This window comes from Coregonus clupeaformis, chromosome 2, assembly GCF_020615455.1.
Source record: "Coregonus clupeaformis isolate EN_2021a chromosome 2, ASM2061545v1, whole genome shotgun sequence".
Classification (NCBI taxonomy): domain Eukaryota; kingdom Metazoa; phylum Chordata; class Actinopteri; order Salmoniformes; family Salmonidae; genus Coregonus; species Coregonus clupeaformis.
Genome location: NC_059193.1, coordinates 8,842,812 through 8,860,910, shown reverse-complemented (window position 1 = coordinate 8,860,910; position 18,099 = coordinate 8,842,812). Strand labels below are relative to the sequence as shown.

Below are 18,099 nucleotides of genomic sequence, written 5' to 3'. Positions count from 1 at the left end.
GGGTGCAGAGTTTTGGGGGGAGTGGACGATATATTTCTTTAAGCTATAGACCACCATAAAGTATTGCATGAATGGTGTATATAAAATGCATGGACCATGTTCACAACTTAGCCTATATGTAATTGTTTATGCAATGCATCACCAATACGCATACCCATCATATTATTTTTGGTCTTCATTTAGCAAGCAAAACTAGATAAGTGCACATGGTAACCGCTAACAGTGTAGCCTAGACTTTTTGAGGTGTCTATAGCAAAGAACGTTTTTGGAACAGGGCAGACTAATAGGGGGCCAGTCCAGGAATAATCCACCCAAAACCACTCATTCCTATAATTTACAGTGTTACATAACACTAATATGTGATAACAATATATTTTTTTAAACAAATGTTTCATTTTGTCGTTATAATAAGGTTGGTAGCAACATGTGGAAATCGTTGTGGAAATCTGTTGCAGCTTGAGTCGACTGCAAAACCCACAATGCAATGCTCTCTATGGGCTGACTGGCTAGCTAGCTAGTTAGCAAACGTAGCTACACAATAATAGCAAAGTCAATATCAGCATGTGAAGTAGCTAGTTAGCTGTAAAATCGCCTAAACGAACTGCACTATCAATTTAGGAGACTACAATCTCTCCATGTTCAACCTGCAGATCTATGTGCCTCGCAGAGGGGAGTCTGACATTCATAACGGCCATGCAATGCACCCTTGACTGATGAGGCACACAAATAGGGAAATGTGTTAGACCCTCTGTTAAATTACAAATTTCTCGTGGTAGGAATATCGCAAAAATATGATCAATGGCTCATTCGAGAGAAGACAACCTCCCGCGTTATGACATCGGCCAGTATTGACACGCGATCTAAAAGTCGTATTCCTATTAACTTCCAGTGTAGTGAGAGCGGCTTTATCGCAATCATAACACTATATATACAAAAGTATGTGGACACCCCTTAAAATGAGTGGATTTGGCCATTTCAGCCACACGCGTTGCTGACAGGTATATAAAACCGAGCACACAGCCATGCAATCGCCATAGACACACACTGGCAGTAGAATGGCCTTACTGAAGAGCTCAGTGATTTTCAATGTAGCACCTTCATAGGATGCCACCTTTTCAACAAGTCAGTTCGTAACATTTCTGCCCTGCTGGAGCTTCCCCGGTCAACTGTAAGTGCTGTTATTGTGAAGTGGAAACATCTAGGAGCAACAACGGCTCAGCAAAGTGGTTGGCCACACAAGCTCATAGAACAGGACTGCCGAGTGCTGAAGCTCGTAGTGCGTAAAAATCACCTGTCCTCGGCTGCAACACTCACTACCAAGTTCCAAACTGCCCCTGGAAGCAACGTCAGCACCAGAACTGTTAGTCTGGAGCTTCATGAAATGGGTTTCCATGGCCAAGGAGCCGCACACAAGCCTAAGATCACCATGCGCAATGCCAAGTGTCGGCTGGAGTGGTGTAAAGCTTGCCGCCATTGGACTCTGGAGCAGTGGAAACGCGTTCTCTGGAGTGATGAATCATGCTTCACCATCTGGCAGTCCGACGGACAAATCTGGGTTTGGCAGATGTCAGGAGAACGCTACCTGCCCAAATGCATAGTACCAACTGTAAAGTTTGGTGTAGGAGGAATAATGGTCTGGGGCTGTTTTTCATGGTTCAGGCCCCTTAGTTCCAGTGAAGGGAAATCTTAGCGCTACAGCATACAATGACGTGCAGAAAGCGACGTCCATACAGAAATGGTTTGTCGAGATCGGTGTGGATGAACTTGACTGGCCTGCACAGAGCCCTGACCTCAACCCCATCGAACACCTTTGGGATGAATTGGAACGTTGACTGCGAGCCAGGCCTAATTGCCCAACATCAGTGCCCGACCTCACTAATGCTTGTGGCTGAATGGAAGCAAGTCCCCACAGCAACGTTCCAACATCTAGTGGAGGCTGTTATAGCAGCAAAGGGGGGACCAACTCCAAATGAATACCCATGATTTTTTAATGAGATGTTCGACGAGCATGTGTCCACATACTTTTGGTCATGTAGTGTACCTCATACCGGCCAAATTTCTGCCTGCTTGAATGGCAATAGCTCAAATACACATGAAAACATGAAATTACCCAGGGAATAGATAGAACATCGCTCAGAGATGCACAAAAACAATGTAACATTCAAAATGGGTGAATCTTTACTTTTAGTACTATGGAAGAAGTTAGTACAATGCTGCCACCTACTGCCGAAGAATTCAAACACAATCGCTCTCTGTGCACGTGCACGCACATGTAGGCCCTTTCTGCCTAAAATGTGAATATGTAATATTTGAAGGCATTATGAAATAGTCCCAAAAAGATTTTGTACAAATAGAGCCTTTCATGTACTCCAAGATAACTATTTAATACATACAAAATATAAGCAGTGACCTTATATACAGACAGGCTTTAATGTCAGAACATTTTTCCAGAGTAAAGAGATCCAAACAGGCTTTGGTTCTTCTTTTTTTTCTTTTTAACACAAAGGCCTCCAGTTGTTCCTGGGCAGAGTGCCAGCCGCTGAGCGACCTGCTGCTGCTTCCTCCTGATATTAAATTCCTCTGGCATGTACTCTGCCCTGGCTGACGCCAGCCCGCCACCAGGTCTCAAGAGTAAATATTTCCAGCTGGCACTGTTGCTTTGGTGCTCTGGTGAGGTAATTCATAGCTTTTTTTGTAAGGATCTTACAGTTAAAATATAGTTTTCGTCATACTTATTGGGAGGCACATCTGTTTTGTTAATTTGTATTTCCTCTTTCCAACAAATACTATATAAACTGCTACTTTGTCGCATTACACTGCATTATCTTTTATTGGACTATTGATGAACAGGAGTGGACCTTGAACCAGCAACCCTGCAAAAGAGAAAGTGCTTTACAAATTCTTATAAAGGTCAAGACCACTTGGCAGACAGAGGTCGTAATACACTTACAGTAGGCTACAGCCTATTCGGTCTCACTTTTTTGACCATGAGATAACCATTTTTTAAAAATACATAATTTCATTTTACATACTGAAAGAACATATTGTGGCGTTTACGGGGTTCCTGATCTTATAACATTACTAGCTTAAATAACAAACGGACGGAGAGGGAATCACAGTTAATGCCAACAACAGGCATTTTAATGTTACACTGCACGGGGTAACAGGGAACTGCACAAAACAACCAACCTAGCCTGAACTAGCTAGCCATACCGTAACTTGGCCTTAGTGGGAGTGACCATAGAATTCTATGGGAGTGACCTACTCTGGCCCGTGGTCTGCCCACCCTACCCCACGAGGGTCGGTACAATATGTATTCACAATAACATTTATGAATGCAGATTGGTTCTTGGTCGGGTTTTGCTAATTTATAATGGTGCTGCTGCAGGGATAGGTTCACTAGACTCAACAAAATAATCAGATAAGGCTCATGTGGTTGGGAAATTTACTTGAGAACAAACTATTAAATTTTTATTTTTAAATAGTGTTAATGAGGAGCAGCTGATTGGATTACCAATTTTGAAGAATCCATTTGATATATCCAAACTGGTGGAGAGAGTGCTGGGTAAAGTGAAGGCTGTGAGGATCACGAGAGGCGGGCTAGTAGGAGATGTGTTGTTATGCTGAGGATCAGAAGGAGCGTGTGTTGCCCATCACCTGATTTGAGAGGTTTGACGTGTCCTGTGTGTCTCTTCGGAACAGGGCACCCCTCAAGGGGGTAATATCTTGCAGAGATGAAAAATATTCCTGGAGTGATTGATGCTCGTCGGAGGAATCGTGTGGTGAATGAAGAAAAAGTGAAGACTCTGTTCTTTTGTTTTTTATATGGAGTCTCTCCCTACTCAAGTGCAGTTGGGATATACAGTTGAAGTCGGAAGTTTACATACACTTAGGTTGGAGTCATTAAAACTCGTTTTTCAACCACTCCAAAAATGTCTTGTTCACAAACTATAGTTTTGGCAAGTCGGTTAGGACATCTACATTGTGCATGACACAAGTAATTTTTCAAACAATTGTTTACAGACAGATTATTTCACTTATAATTCACTGTATCACAATTCCAGTGGGTCAGAAAGTTGACTGTGCCTTTAAACAGCTTGGAAAATTCCAGAAAATGATGTCATGGCTTTAGAAGTTTCTGATATGGGAATTGACATCATTTGAGTCAATTGGGGGTGTACCTGTGGATGTATTTCAAGGCCTACCTTCAAACTCAGTGCCTCTTTGCTTGACATCATGGGAAAATCAAAAGAAATCAGCCAAGACCTCAGAAAAACAATTGTAGACCTCCACAAGTCTGGTTCATCCTTGGGAGCAATTACCAAACGCCTGAAGGTACCACGTTCATCTGTACAAACAATAGTATGCAAGTATAAACACCATGGGACCACGCAGCCGTCATACCGCTCAGGAAGGAGACGCGTTCTGTCTTCTAGAGATGAATGTACTTTGGTGCGAAAAGTGCAAATCAAACCCAGAACAACAGCAAAGGACGTTGTGAAGATGCTGGAGGAAACAGGTACAAAAGTATCTATATCCACAGGAAAACGAGTCCTATATCGATCGACATAACCTGAAAGGCCACTCAGCAAAAAAAAAAAAGCCAGACTACGGTTTTCAACTGCACACGGGGACAAAGATCGTACTTTTTGGAGAAATGTGCTTTGGTCTAATGAAACTAAATACTTCCAAAGTTGTTGCAAAATGGCTTAAGGACAACAAAGTCAAGGTATTGGATTGGCCATCACAAAGCCCTGACCTCAATCCTATAGAAAATGTGTGGGCAGAACTAAATAAGTGTGTGCGAGCAAGGAGGCCTACAAACCTTACTCAGTTACACCAGCTCTGTCAGGAGGAATGGGCCAAAATTCACCCAACTTATTGTGGGAAGCTTGTGGAAGGCTACCCGAAACGTTTGACCCAAGTTAAACTATTTAAAGGCAATGCTACCAAATACTAGTTGAGTGTATGTAAACTTCTGACCCACTGGGAATGTGATGAAATAAATAAAAGCTTAAATAAATCATTATCTCTACTATTATTCTGACATTTCACATTCTTAAAATAAAGTGGTGATCCTAACTGACCTAAGACAGGGACTTTTTACTAGGATTAAATGTCAGGAATTGTGAAAAACTGAGTATATATGTATTTGGCTTTGGCTAAGGTGTATGTAAACTTCCGACTTCAACTGTATGAACTACTGAGTCAGAACATTTGTTCGAAGACCAATGCAGTGTGATCATTGTAAAGCTTTTGGACATGTTTCAAGTGTTTGCAGAAGGGAGAAGCCGAGCTGTTCAAGTTGTGGAAAAGATCATATCATGTGTTTTAAAAGTGATGAAAATGTGACGTTGCAATTGTGGTGGGAACCATGAAGCAATGTCTTTGGAATGCCCAACAAGGGTGAAAGAGAATGAGGTTGCCAAAGTCAGGGGCTGTCCAGAGCATTTCATATGCAGCGCCTGCTAAAAGGGTTGAGGGTTCGAATGATTCTCCTGGAGTCCATGGTGGTGGATAGGCCTTCACTGAAGGCTGCAGGGGTTGCCATTCAACAGGAGGACCCATATATGTTAAAGGTTAAGCAGGTGGACTGTGTGGCCTTTATAGCTATGGTGATTAATGGCACTGCCAAAGTGGAGAGGAAGTCCAGGAAAATAGATATTGTGGATGTGGCGGAACGGTTCCTGGGACTGAAAGCTGAAAGACTTCTCGGCGGAGGAGTTGCATGGAGTATTCTCACAAGTCTTCTCAGGTCATAGAGCCTGAGAAGGAAGATTTGAAGGAAGGAATAAGTGGGAGTTTGGGGGTTTTGTTTTGTCAATGTGCTTTTTATTTGTTTTATTTGGGGTGGATTAAGTTAGTTTTCCCTATCACATATGGGTTTTATTTGTACCTTTTGAGTTTTTTGATGCCTCCAGATATTTATAGAGTTGCTTTTTCAACCTTATTTATATCCATATACAGTTTCAATTCCAATGTTTTTTAAAGTTTTCTTATCTTTAGTCTCAGCAGACCACCTAGCTCTTTCTTTCAGTATTAAGCAATTTAACCTCCAGGATAAGACACACATTTAGGAAAATATACCTTTTTATCCACCCCTATTTTTGATTTACCTTCATAGCTTTATGCTGCAATCAAGTGAAAAGGAAACCATTGATATGCCTGTGACAGTTTAAAATACATTTTAGTTCACTTAATGAGCCTGCTTGCAGTGGGCCTCTTGCAATCACTCCATCATTTTCATGGGTTAAAGTAAAAACAAAGTCGTTGTCATTCTCTGCAGCTCAATCTGCAGCTCGACCAACACAGAGTTCCACTAGCGTTAGCTCGGTTTCAGTTAGCCGCAGTCCATTTTTCCATCTTGCTGAGTTTAAGCCCATTTCAGTACAAGGTGAGAAGGGATAAAGTGAGCCTGTCATGTTTCTGCAGTCGACAGCATTTTCTTCTCCTTGAGCTCTATATTGAGTGAGTGGGTTTGGTTGTCGTGAGCCTCTCCCCACACCCTGTGGACATTGAGAGCACTTATTGCGGTGTGAAGCTGTTAAAATCTAAGGCCATCCACTCATTACACAGTTACATTGCATATTGCATACTGAAGCACCCCACTGTTTTAGTAGTTAGAGCATTTACCTGGGGAGTGAGGAGAGTCACACGTTTTTATTTAGCACTTATTTTTCGGTAAGTTTTTGAATTTCATCTGCTGTGACACATTTGGACCTAGTGCTTTTTCTATACACCAGCCTGGGAAGATGGTTTTGATTTTACACTGCTTTACATATAAACTCATCTGGTATTGCCTATTTTAGATTTAGAAGTAATCCATATTTGAGAGAGACATGCCACCAAGACTTATTCCTGCTTCAGGCCCAAGGGACACTTTTTGAATATTTGAGGTACAGAGGGACTAGGGTCCTCGATCCACAGAAGCAATGAAACTTTTCTAATTTTATCATCAGGGCTTAATTTCTTTGCAGCAAATTCAAGTGGATATGAACTGCCGTCTGAGAACGCAAGTTATCATCAACATGTGTCCTTCATTAATAGGGCCCTCATTACTGAAAGTGTTAAGGTTTCTAGGAAAATTCCATTCTTGTTGTGTCAGTTACCCAAGCAAACCCTGATCTTTCTTTAATAATTATTGTATTGTGATCAACATGAGAGATCAGTGAAGAAATAATGACACTAATGATAATCAAATAACAAAAGTGGTTAATGGCTTTTAGTGGCTTTAATCATAGTTGGTAATGGAATAATGATTGATTAGTGATTGTAGAAGTAAAACAATTACCCGTAGCTGCAGTGGCGGATGAAACCGTAAAAGCAAGCGGCAGTTTTAGTGTCAGAAGTGGTTGAATTCTTCCAATATATTTAGCCTGCTGTTTCTGAAAATGACAAACTGTAGCCTTGCATGATATGTCCTTGCCAGTAACTTACATCGCATTGTCACCCAAAAATATACTGCCTAATAGAATATTGTGCATTTCTTGCTCTTTTTCTTAAAATGTTAGTCATAGTCAAGCTAGGACGCTTAGCTCCTGACAAAACATGGCTTAAACACTTTGTGGTCACATGTCTGCCCAGTTTGTTTCCAAGAATCTAATTCGAAGACCGTGAAATATGGTTAGATTTTTTTCATGGAGTGCTTATTTTGACTGGGTTGCAGTGGCTATAGCTTAGTACACGTAAACACTCCTGATTTTCTTCTGCAATGTCCTCGTTTTGGTCTCAATCAAACAAGACCAGTATTCCTTTTCCCTGTTTTAGTTAGTTCGTGTTATGCAACATACTGTATGTTTTCAATGTATTCCTTAAAAACATATGTCTGTATAAGGTGGGACCTTGTAAGCTAAAAGTTACTTGTTATTATTGAATGAATTACCTCTTGAGCTGACAAAAATCCTAGTCCCCGAAATCGGGTAGTAGGCTGTTTTAAAGAAAAAAATGTCTGAAATATAAGTATGACATATGGCTGCTTTCAGCTCGCCACTGTGCTTCCATGGTGTGCATTATACTGCAATACAGTGGATGTCAGCGGTACTACATGACCTAGTTTAAGAATCTCTGCTAAATGTTCATTGTCTCAGAGGCTCATGTGATGTCCACAGCTATAGATGGAGTTCCGTGTGAGGTAGAGAGAACTGCAAGATGTTTTACTCGTCTGGTCTGGGAGAAACCAAAAAATTGCAATTAGTCTCTGTAGGAATTTACATTTGCCCACCAGACTTCTTAAAGGTAGACTCAGCTATGTGCAAAAAGTAAACCGCATAGTGGGTACAGTTCCACAGCAACGAAGAGCGTTGAAGCGCAAGGCTAAACTTCTCAGCTGTTTTGGTCCCGTACCGACAGTACCACGCTCTAACAGCGTGAAGCGAACCCCATGCACATATACTGTGTGAGAGTGATGTCTTGCATCTCGCTCTTCACTGTATCTGCGGTGCTGCTTGTGGCAAACGTCATTTCGCAGAGTCTGCCTTTAAAAGGTAAAATACAATTTCATTAAATATGCGTGTTTGTCTGATATGGACAGAAGTTGGACCAAACGATCTATCTATCTCTTTTTACAATGACTTAAAGCTTCATAATACATTTTAACGGTATAAGACAAATAATCCTTCATGTCATGAACCCTCTGTTTGAAGGAATAATAATTAATGTAATCTTTTATTTGATACTCAAGATTTTTATAGAAAAAAAACAACAGATTTGTATCATGTATTTGAGCCTGTGCCAATTCATTAAGTCTTACACAAATATGACCTGTCCACTGTATTCTACAGCTCCCAAGCTCTCTGTGGATATAAGGGTTTACTAGTCTATTCTTTATGGCCCTCTCTATCCTTTATTATATCCCGGAATAGCAAATATTGGTGAGAATCGCTTCAAGGCTGTCAGCTCAAGATTACATTTTTCGAAGGGGTTAATACCATGCTGCTGTTGTACAGTACAGAGGGGTTAGCTGGGTTGTGTGTTTCACATTGGGGTAAAACATTTCTGCCATGGTATATAATTTTTTTAAAATTTGGATATGCCACACCTGTCAGGTGGATGGATTATTTTGGCAAAGAAGACATATAATAATGATCATGCTGTTTAATCAGCTTCTTGATATGCCACACCTGTCAGGTGGATGGATTATTATGGCAAAGAAGAAACGCTTACTAACAAGGATGTAAACAGATTTGTGCACAACATTTGAGATAAATAAGCTTTTTGTGCTTTTTTTTGTGATTTCTGGGATCTTTTATTTTAGCTCATGAAACATGGAACCAACACTTTACATGTTGCATTTATATTTTTGTTCAGTACATATATATTTTTTAGCAAGCTAGCGTCATAATTTTGTCTGACATGCCGAAAATGTAGCCATGTTGATTACATGTGACACATCAACTACAGTTTGAATTGAATTGTGGGTCATATCAACCACAAGTGGTCAAAGTTCTTCACTCGCTCCCTCGAGTTAAATCGAGGGCCGAGGGGCAACGTTAGTGAATTGGACCTTCACTTAAGATGGCAATCAAACTGCATCCGGTTTCGACAGGGATTCGCCCAAGTGAAAGGGTAGAAATAACTTGTTTGGACTGCAGCACATGACCTTTATTTTGAAAATTCAGGGGATAGCGAAAGTCGTGGCACAGGAAGTTGTCATTTTTTGGTCTGGTTTCTTCCTATTCAGTTCTAGCTAGCTAATGTGTAAATAAAATTAGCTACACTGTTAGCTTCAGTAGATATTAAAACATTGGTAATATGGATCGGCCAGAAGTAACGTTTTCTTTAGCCTACATAGTATTAGCGTTTTGCTTTGTATTTACACCAAATGAATTCCGATCAGCTGGTTTCACCGTGCAAAATCTGTTTTCAGGATGGCTCGGAAGTGAAGATATAGGTTTCATTCAATATCATGTGAGGAGAACGAGCGTCACTTTATTAGTTCATTCAACTTTGCCACTTGGTAAGTCACTTAGTTAGCAGCTAACTAGCTGCCAGAGGCCTAGTAAAAAATAGCTAATGACATACAATATCCACATTGATCACTGTCCTGTCAAGTGATAATTCATACTAACTGATTGAATTGTTTTTTACTATATCTGTGATAAATCTGCCTAGCTAGTAGCTACCCACATCATTCAAGAATCAAGTCTATTGACATTTTGAGCAAACTTTCTGTTCTGTATCCAACAGGGTACTACATGGGAATGTGCATAGCAGCTCCAGAAAAGTATCTGGCCTATGTTCACTTAATAAGTGATGGCTGGAGGGCTTTCTTCACATTGTCACTGGCTCTTCAGCTCTTTAGCTGGGTGCTTGTCATCTACTGGTCTCGGCACAAATGGGGAAATCATCCAATATCAAAGAACCTTAAAGCTCATGCATTACCCCAGTCCGGCTGGGGGGCAGTTGCCTCCTCTGTCAACACAGAATTTCGTCGCATTGACAAGTTTGCAACGGGCGCTCCTGGGGCAAGGGTTCTCATCACTGACACCTGGATCATGAAGGTCACTACCTATTATGTACATATTGCACTGCAGCAAGACACTCACTTGACGGTCACAGACTCAAGGCAACACCAGCTCTCCCCTGACTCAGCCACTCCTGTTCAGATCCTGACACTCCGGGTCGCTAGCATCAACCCCAGCGTCAAGCCCTTTGACATAAGGTACAGTAGCTAACACGAGCTATAGGCTAAGCTTGTTGTTGTCTTGTCAGCTCATTTGAGAAGTAAACCGTAAATGCCAACCCCTTTTTAAAACCTTAAAAATAACTACCATATTTTTTTCCCATCACCACACCTGTTTAACCAAATATTGCTTTTCTGAGGCATAATGCTGTTGTACTGTGTATGTGAAATACTCCATTCTGAATTATGCACCTTTTAGGCTCAACTCAACAGAATATGCAGAGCTGCGAGAGAAGCTGCATGCACCAATCAGGAACGCTGCCAACGTGGTCATTCACCAGACTATGAGTGACCTCTTCTTGGAAACATTCAAATCCCAGGTGGAAATGAACCAAGTCTACCAGCTGACCAGCGGACAGGTGCACCCATGTTATATTGTCTATGGGTGAACCATTTAGTGGATTCAACTTTAAAGGTAGACTCAGCAATATGACGTAGATGCAGAAAGTAAACAGCACAGTGTGAAGTGAACCTGTGCACATGCGCAGATACTGTGTGTGACTGTGTGAGAGCGAAGCGATCATCTCAATCTCCGGTGTTGCTCGTGGCAACATCATTTTGCTGAGTCTACCTTTAAATTAATTATCCTCCCAACATGCTTGATAAATGGTTATGAAAAAACTTGTTCTGCTCAGTGTAGTAGAAACTATCATGGCCAATACTTCTCTGCCTCTCTGTTCTTAGGAGCTGGAGTCCTGCATTGGTTGCATGCAGGTGCCCGCCAACACCAAACTGCTACGGCTATGCCAGGAGGAGGGCGAAGGGGAGTGCCAGCAGTGCTACTGTAGACCCATGTGGTGTCTCACCTGTATGGGCAAATGGTTTGCCAGCCGCCAGGACCAGCAGAAACCTGAGACCTGGTTGGGCAGCAGAGTGCCTTGCCCCACTTGCAGGGCCAAGTTCTGCATCCTGGACGTCTGCATTGTCCCCTGATCACTCAATACTGTCTTCTCCTCAGTCAATTCTAAAGATATGCATAGGAATCTGCTGGTGGCCTGGCGCTAATGTGCATCAGATTGCCCTTGTGATTACTTTTCTAAATGTGCCTTGTCTCTATTGCATCATTGGTGCCATTACTCTGCTATGGGAAACCTTGGCATATTGTAGTTTTGTTCCAACTTTGCTCTTCATGATTTTGATTTGATCAAATATTTTCCCCTGCACAATATGGCTACAATATGTACTTTGAACTTTGAAGCTGAGTAGATTGCTAAGTAGAGGTTAAATTTAGTTTCAGCTTAATGACGTTGCCACAAGCAGCACCAACGATATTGCGATGAGCGAAATGTAAGACTTCGCTCTCAGTCACACACTGTATCTGCGCATGTGCACGTGTTCGTTCGCGTCACACTGTTAGAGCGTGGTAGGTACGGGACCAAAACAGCAGAGAAGTTTAGCCTCGCGAGTCAACGCTCGTAGTTGCGGAAATCGACCCCCTATGGTGTTTACTTTGTGCACCTACGTCATATCGCTGAGTCACCTATGCTTACATGTTTCTGTCTGCCCCTTGAGGTACATTGTTTGGTTTTCATCATCTTCTAGTTGAGACTCAAATGGGGCAAAATGTAGGAGGATCTGGACAGTACGGCACAACATATCATTACTCCGTATTACTGTCTCTGTTGGCACAACATATATAATTACTCAGTTTTACGATCTCCTTTTCAAGGGTGCTGTTATGGAAACATTTTGTTTACCTTTGTGTTATCAGCCTTTCATCGGTCTGTTATGCAATTACGGAACTTTGTCAATTAGGGCTATGAAAATATATTTAATGAAGTAGTCAGTTGAGGATGAAATGGGGAAATCTGATATGTGGTACATGGTATATCAAATTTCCATATACCTAATTTCACAATTATGTTACCTTTATTAAAATATAGCTACCCTCTATTTGTTTCATTTGTTGCTGAATGTCCACTGGGTAATACCACGTTTCGATGAAGATGTGTCAACAGAAAATTAACTAACCTGACCTGGGAACAAAAAGTTTATGAATTGTTGTGTGAGAATTGCCACAAAACATGTACTTGGAATGGATGAGGAAATTACTGAACTACATTGATCAGTAGGCCTAGTGATCCACCATTACAGTCTTGGGCGCCTCTCTATGGCAATGAATAGTAATGGCTCTTTCACTGGGAACTCGAGAAAAAATCATGACGTCAGTGATCTTCAAGTCTGAAAGTCGGAGTTCTAGAAAGATGCCAGAGTTTCCGACTTGGAAGACCATTTTAAAACGATTTTCTCAGTTGGAGCTAATTTTGTTCTGAGTGTCTAGTGGTCCCGAACGCACTGACGTTGGAAGTCGGAGATTTCCGAATTCAGAGTTGTTTTGAACGCTGCGTAAATAGAAGGTTTCGTCAAATATATTTATAAGCAGAGCATGTGTTAGTGCCGCGTTAAGAACAATTGGGAACTCGGAAATCTCCGATTTCAGTGCGTTCAAACAACTGGGAGCTCGAAAATAAACTAGCTCAGACTGGGAAGAATCTTTTGAACCATAGAGAATGATAGAGGCCTCTAGTGGACAAAATGCTGTATTAGCATGGGCAGCGCCATTGAGGGCGTCCACCATTTTAATGTAGTCAACAGGGCGAGACGTCCAACTTCATTGGCTGATTCCTCCTGGTCACCCTGCTGGAGTCATGTCCAGTCGGGTCATCAGGAGGGTCAAGCCAATCTTAAAGAAGACATTTTACTACTCAATGGCGCTGTCACAGACGCAAAGATGATGCCGCATTCACGTGGTAGTCGGAACTAGGAAACTCTGAAATTTCCGATTTGCTAACTGGTTGTAGTTATACATGTTCAATTAGTTGGCAAGTCGGACATTTCCACGTTTCCTAGTTCCGACTAGCATATGAACGCGGTATAAGCATCTATCTCTGTTTTGAACAGTCATCCAATTAACTTGGAATTTCATGTCGGAAATTCTGGCGTCTTTGTAGACCTCTGACTTTCTGACGTTAAGATTTGTTCCCAGTTGTCTTGAATGCACCAATAGAGAGTTGGGTCAATGCGGTTTCTGCATAAAAAAAAAAAAAAAACCTTTATTTAACTAGGCAAGTCAGTTAAGAACAAATTATTATTTACAATGAAGGCCTACACCGGCCAAACCCGGACGACGCTGGGCCAGTTGTGGGCAAATATGATGTATTTACACGACACTTCAACAGTCTAGCCATGTTGTGGCGCGAAATGTCCGACTTGCTGGTTTGTTGAATGCAGCACATGTATAACTACAACTAGTTAACAAGTCGGACATTTCCGAGTTCCCTAGTTCCGACTAGCACGTGAACGTGGCCTTAGCTCCACATTAACATTACATGGGGAATATTTAAAACATACTATAAAACTGAATGTCTAGAATGAGCATTATGAAGCATTTACATGACACTACAACATTATATGGCAGCCATGTTAGCTCCCCATTAACATTACATGGGGAATATTTAAACAATGCTATGTAACAGAATGTCAGAATTAGAACAATATTCAAAAAGTTTACCTAACTCCCTAAATATATGGCTCTATTTATAATTAAAACACTCATTGTTCTATCTCCTAGCTTTGTTCTAAAGCTCCTTGTCCTATCTGTGGTTTTGTAAACAAGCGCGTCAAATCCCTCCCCTTCTGTCATATGACAACAATAGGCAAGTTCGTTTTTACATGGCACGGTGCCCCGGAGGAGCAGAGGTTGCTCATTTAGACCATTCCATTGGTCCTAAAGTAATACCTCCACCCACCATGGGCACCGGGCTATGCTAAATGAATTCTCCCATTGTTGACTGACGTCAGGGAAGCGCGGTTCCTTAGCTTTGGCGCGTTTACATCAAAATCAAAAGATCTCTGCTTAAGGGAAGTAGCTGCTAGACCTACGTTCCTCGCTGTAAGTATAGAAGAAAATGTCTTTTCGCCAAAAATCCAGACTCACGGATGCTGAATATAACGGTGATGAAAATAGGTGAGTTGTCATGAGTTTGTAAGTGTAATTTAGCAACAAAAATCTATTTAAAATCTATTTTGCTAGTTCGCTTTCTCGCGCCAGCCTCCCGCGAAATCAGGATTCGGTGCTGGGCTGGTTAGCTAGCTGGTTAACTGTTTCTAGTTAATGTAAGCTAGCTACCGTGTTATAAATATATGAGCATTTCTTGCATTGCTGACTGTGATACATGTTTAAGACTGGTTTTGCTACGCACAGTAGTGTTTGCTAGACATCTAACCTATATTTTGAACAGGTGTTAGCTAGCTAAGTTTACTGCTGGATTGCTAACAAGCTAACGTTAGCTTGCTAACTTGACTTAAATGGTTACAGTAGCTAACGTTAAATAGAAAATGCAAACCATTTGTGTATCTAACTAGCTAGCCAACTGTATAACAACTGATTTCCCTCAAAATGTAGTTAGCTAACGTTGGCTAATGTAACTGTGGTTTGAATACAACAGCTAACTAGCTACGAACGTTAGCTTGCTAGTTTAGCTTGCTATATTACTTTAGTTGACTAGCATAACATTTCGCGCTCATGCCATGGTATGGCGCCGAAGCACCTATTGTACTGTGCTTGAAAGATCTTTATAAATAGGCAACTAGTGTACCTACTAGTGTCTCCACGGAGTCTGTAGTGATTTACAAGAATCAACTACAACAAAGGGAACATAATGCATTTTTAGCTGTCTGTTTTAATGTGAAGTTATTCTGAAATTATGTTATTGATAATGGCATGATCTTTCAGTCTTGTTGATCCATATATCACTGTTTCTAGGAATAGGGGCCCTTCAAGGTGGTCCAACTGCCGGAAACGGGGCGCTGATGGCAGTATGAGATCAAATGGGGACTTGGACTCGACTGGTACCAGTGATCTGAAGAAGAGTAACGTTAACCACAGACCTGTTAGGTAAGATACGATTCAGACTGCTGAGTTGGGAGGTATCAAACCAATATTGTAGGTTGATTTAATGTTGAGTCCTTACTTGCGTCCCAAATGGCACCCAATTCCCTACATAGTGCACTACTTTTGACCAGAGCCCTATGGTTTCTTTATAGTGCACTTTATAGGGCCAAGGGTGCCATTTGGGATGCGAACCTTGACAGCCATAAATGAAGTGGGCTGTCCTGTGAAACATGATTGAGCTGTAAATGAGGGAAGCTTTTGAGAACAATAGCTAGGTTGGCAGATGGTTGCTAAATGCAAATGTACCCCATGTATGTCACCCCGAATAATGGTTTTAAAAACAAGCCATCAAAATTGCTTAGAAGTGGTGTGGTTTAATGTGTATTTTTCACACCACATCAGCCATTTCCAAGAGAGGAGACTCATAATAACCATATATTCATTTCTCTTTCAGTTTTACCACTCCTGAAAGTGAAGGTCCAGTTCCCAGATGCGCGGACTGGGGGAGTGAAGTGGAGACTGACGAAAGGCGCTCAAGCGTCCGTCGTGATATGCAACGGTCAGCTGTCACTGCAGAGTTTCCCCTTTTGTATAAATGTGCTTGTAAAAGCGTTCAATTGCTTATGGTATTGTTTCTTTTAGTTACAGGAGGAGGATACTTACAGCAGATTTTGGTCCAAGGGAACGAAAGAACTCTTCTGGAAGGTATGTTTGAAAATGGATGTCTCATACTGTATTTTGCATGAGAGCCTGGTCCCAGATCTGGTTGTGCTCTTGCCAACTCCATTGCTCATTGTTAAGCCAAACAGACAATGTGCATGACAAAGTGACAAGGAGTTGGCATGATGGCACAAACTGACTGGCACTCATACTACATCCATTCATTGAATTTCATTAATTAATCTGTTTCCTATCTCTTCAGCTCAGAGTCCAGAGACTCTCCTGTCCCTGGTGAGGTCATGGAGGAGGATGAGGAAGTCCTGATGAGGAGGCAGAAACAGATCACCTACGGGAAGAACACACTTGCCTACGACAGATACATCAAGGAAGTACCCAAGTGAGTAAAATAGTGTTGGTTTTCATATTTTTTAATGTGTGTTAGGCTACTTACAAGCTACCACCCCAATAGATCAACGTTAATATTAACCAATTTGTTGTCCATTGTTTTGCCAGGCACTTGAGGCAGCCAGGAGTTCATCCTAAGACTCCAAACAAGTTTAAGAAGTACAGCCGGCGCTCATGGGACCAGCAGATTAAGCTGTGGAAGGTGAAGATTCACGCGTGGGATCCCCCAGCCCTGGAAGGCAGTGAGCTGCAGGCTATGTAAGCCCCTCAAATATCCTGGCTTTTAAAACAATCAACAAATATATATATATATATATATATATATGCAATCTTTTATGCTATATCACTTTTACACTCCCTTTTGATATAGTCCTTCAATTGTAAGCAGAAGTTGTTCTCCTGAAATTGGATTTGGGAAATATGTTAAAGCCATCCTGTTGAAGAAATGTATCTAGCTAGTCTCAGGGTATATCCTTCATGAGAGAACCCCTTTGTGCCAGATGGCTTACTCAAACCAAGTTTGTAATGCAGTTGTTCTTTGTTTCATGTATCATTTAGAGAGGAGGTTGACTTGGACGATGTCATGGATATTGAGCTGGACTTCCCTGAACTGGATTCAGACTCGAGCGCACAGCCTCTTAAAGTCAGCAAGGCCTCTTCGTCTCAACCGGTACGTTCTTTAACCAGTCTTGGCATGTTTGAAGGCAACTATTGGTCTGTGTTCAAAAGCATTTTTATAAAGCACAGTTGGACACTTACCAAACACAATTGGAGTTACTTTGTGCCTCATTTTGTCAGTATAAAACTAATCTTGATTTTTCTTGATGTTCTAGGACTCTAGCCAAGGAACTCCCAGCAAGATGATGAAAATAGATGCATCAGTTGACCTTGACATGGCCTAACAGTTGTGCATTGATAGACAATCCATGGCTATCACCCTAGCAGGGGGGAAAAATTATTGAATGCTTAAAATTCCAAGATAAACTCATGATAGATTGAATTCAAGACAGTGACCTGAATTGTATATAGTTAACGTTTTCTTAAGTTGTGCTGTGGATGCTTGCATTTTATAATTGTTAATGACTTATATGTTAAGAAAACAAATGTGTTGGGAGTGTGTAAATTTGACTGCGTTTAGACAGGCAGCCCAAATCAGATCTTTTTTTCACTATCAGATCTGAAAAAGATCTGATGTGGTTGGTCAAAAGACCAATTAGTAGAAGAAAGATCAGAATGGGCTGCCTGTGTAAACTGTTTTGAAATACAATGTACTGTATTTTGAAGGATTCTGTTGATGTTGGGATTTTTACAAGCAGTTTTTTTTTAAAAATAAATAAAAAATAAATGGGAAGTTATGCATCAATGTTATTTTAGTGTATGATCAGTTTTCTGGATATGCTTTCTCAGCTTTCTGCATGGCTGTAGCTGAGAAATGTATGATGTTTTTTTTTATTACATT

General features: G+C 41.2%; 2 protein-coding genes across 3 annotated transcripts; both read left to right on the top strand.

Annotated features, from left to right (window-relative positions):
* Positions 1-9,605: 9,605 nt before the first annotated feature.
* Positions 9,606-12,572, top strand: tmem129 (transmembrane protein 129, E3 ubiquitin protein ligase). The gene is made up of 4 exons (XM_041903659.2): positions 9,606-9,955; positions 10,186-10,660; positions 10,881-11,040; positions 11,366-12,572. Exons 1-4 carry the CDS (start codon positions 9,751-9,753, stop codon positions 11,612-11,614), a joined length of 1,089 nt encoding a protein of 362 aa, XP_041759593.1. The 5' UTR covers positions 9,606-9,750; the 3' UTR covers positions 11,615-12,572.
* Positions 12,573-14,388: 1,816 nt separating this feature from the next.
* Positions 14,389-18,008, top strand: LOC121586736 (stem-loop binding protein). Of its 2 annotated transcripts, none has more exons than XM_041903692.2 (8): positions 14,389-14,648; positions 15,447-15,578; positions 16,030-16,134; positions 16,224-16,280; positions 16,498-16,632; positions 16,749-16,898; positions 17,199-17,310; positions 17,474-18,008. In XM_041903692.2, exons 1-8 carry the CDS (start codon positions 14,590-14,592, stop codon positions 17,540-17,542), a joined length of 819 nt encoding a protein of 272 aa, XP_041759626.1. In that variant the 5' UTR covers positions 14,389-14,589; the 3' UTR covers positions 17,543-18,008. The 2 variants fall into 2 exon arrangements, with proteins under 2 accessions (XP_041759626.1, XP_041759618.1); XM_041903684.2 differs by having other exon boundaries at positions 14,393-14,648; positions 16,218-16,280.
* Positions 18,009-18,099: the final 91 nt, after the last annotated feature.

Bases quoted from the DNA above. Each gene is read 5' to 3' on its own strand.
- LOC121586736 (XM_041903684.2), top strand. From the start codon at position 14,590: ATGTCTTTTCGCCAAAAATCCAGACTCACGGATGCTGAATATAACGGT. The intron at 16,281-16,497 runs GTATGTTTGAAA...CTATCTCTTCAG, and splicing joins CGAAAGAACTCTTCTGGAAG to CTCAGAGTCCAGAGACTCTC. The intron at 16,633-16,748 runs GTGAGTAAAATA...TTGTTTTGCCAG, and splicing joins TACATCAAGGAAGTACCCAA to GCACTTGAGGCAGCCAGGAG.
- tmem129 (XM_041903659.2), top strand. From the start codon at position 9,751: ATGGATCGGCCAGAAGTAACGTTTTCTTTAGCCTACATAGTATTAGCG. The intron at 10,661-10,880 runs GTACAGTAGCTA...TGCACCTTTTAG, and splicing joins GTCAAGCCCTTTGACATAAG to GCTCAACTCAACAGAATATG. The intron at 11,041-11,365 runs GTGCACCCATGT...CTCTGTTCTTAG, and splicing joins ACCAGCTGACCAGCGGACAG to GAGCTGGAGTCCTGCATTGG.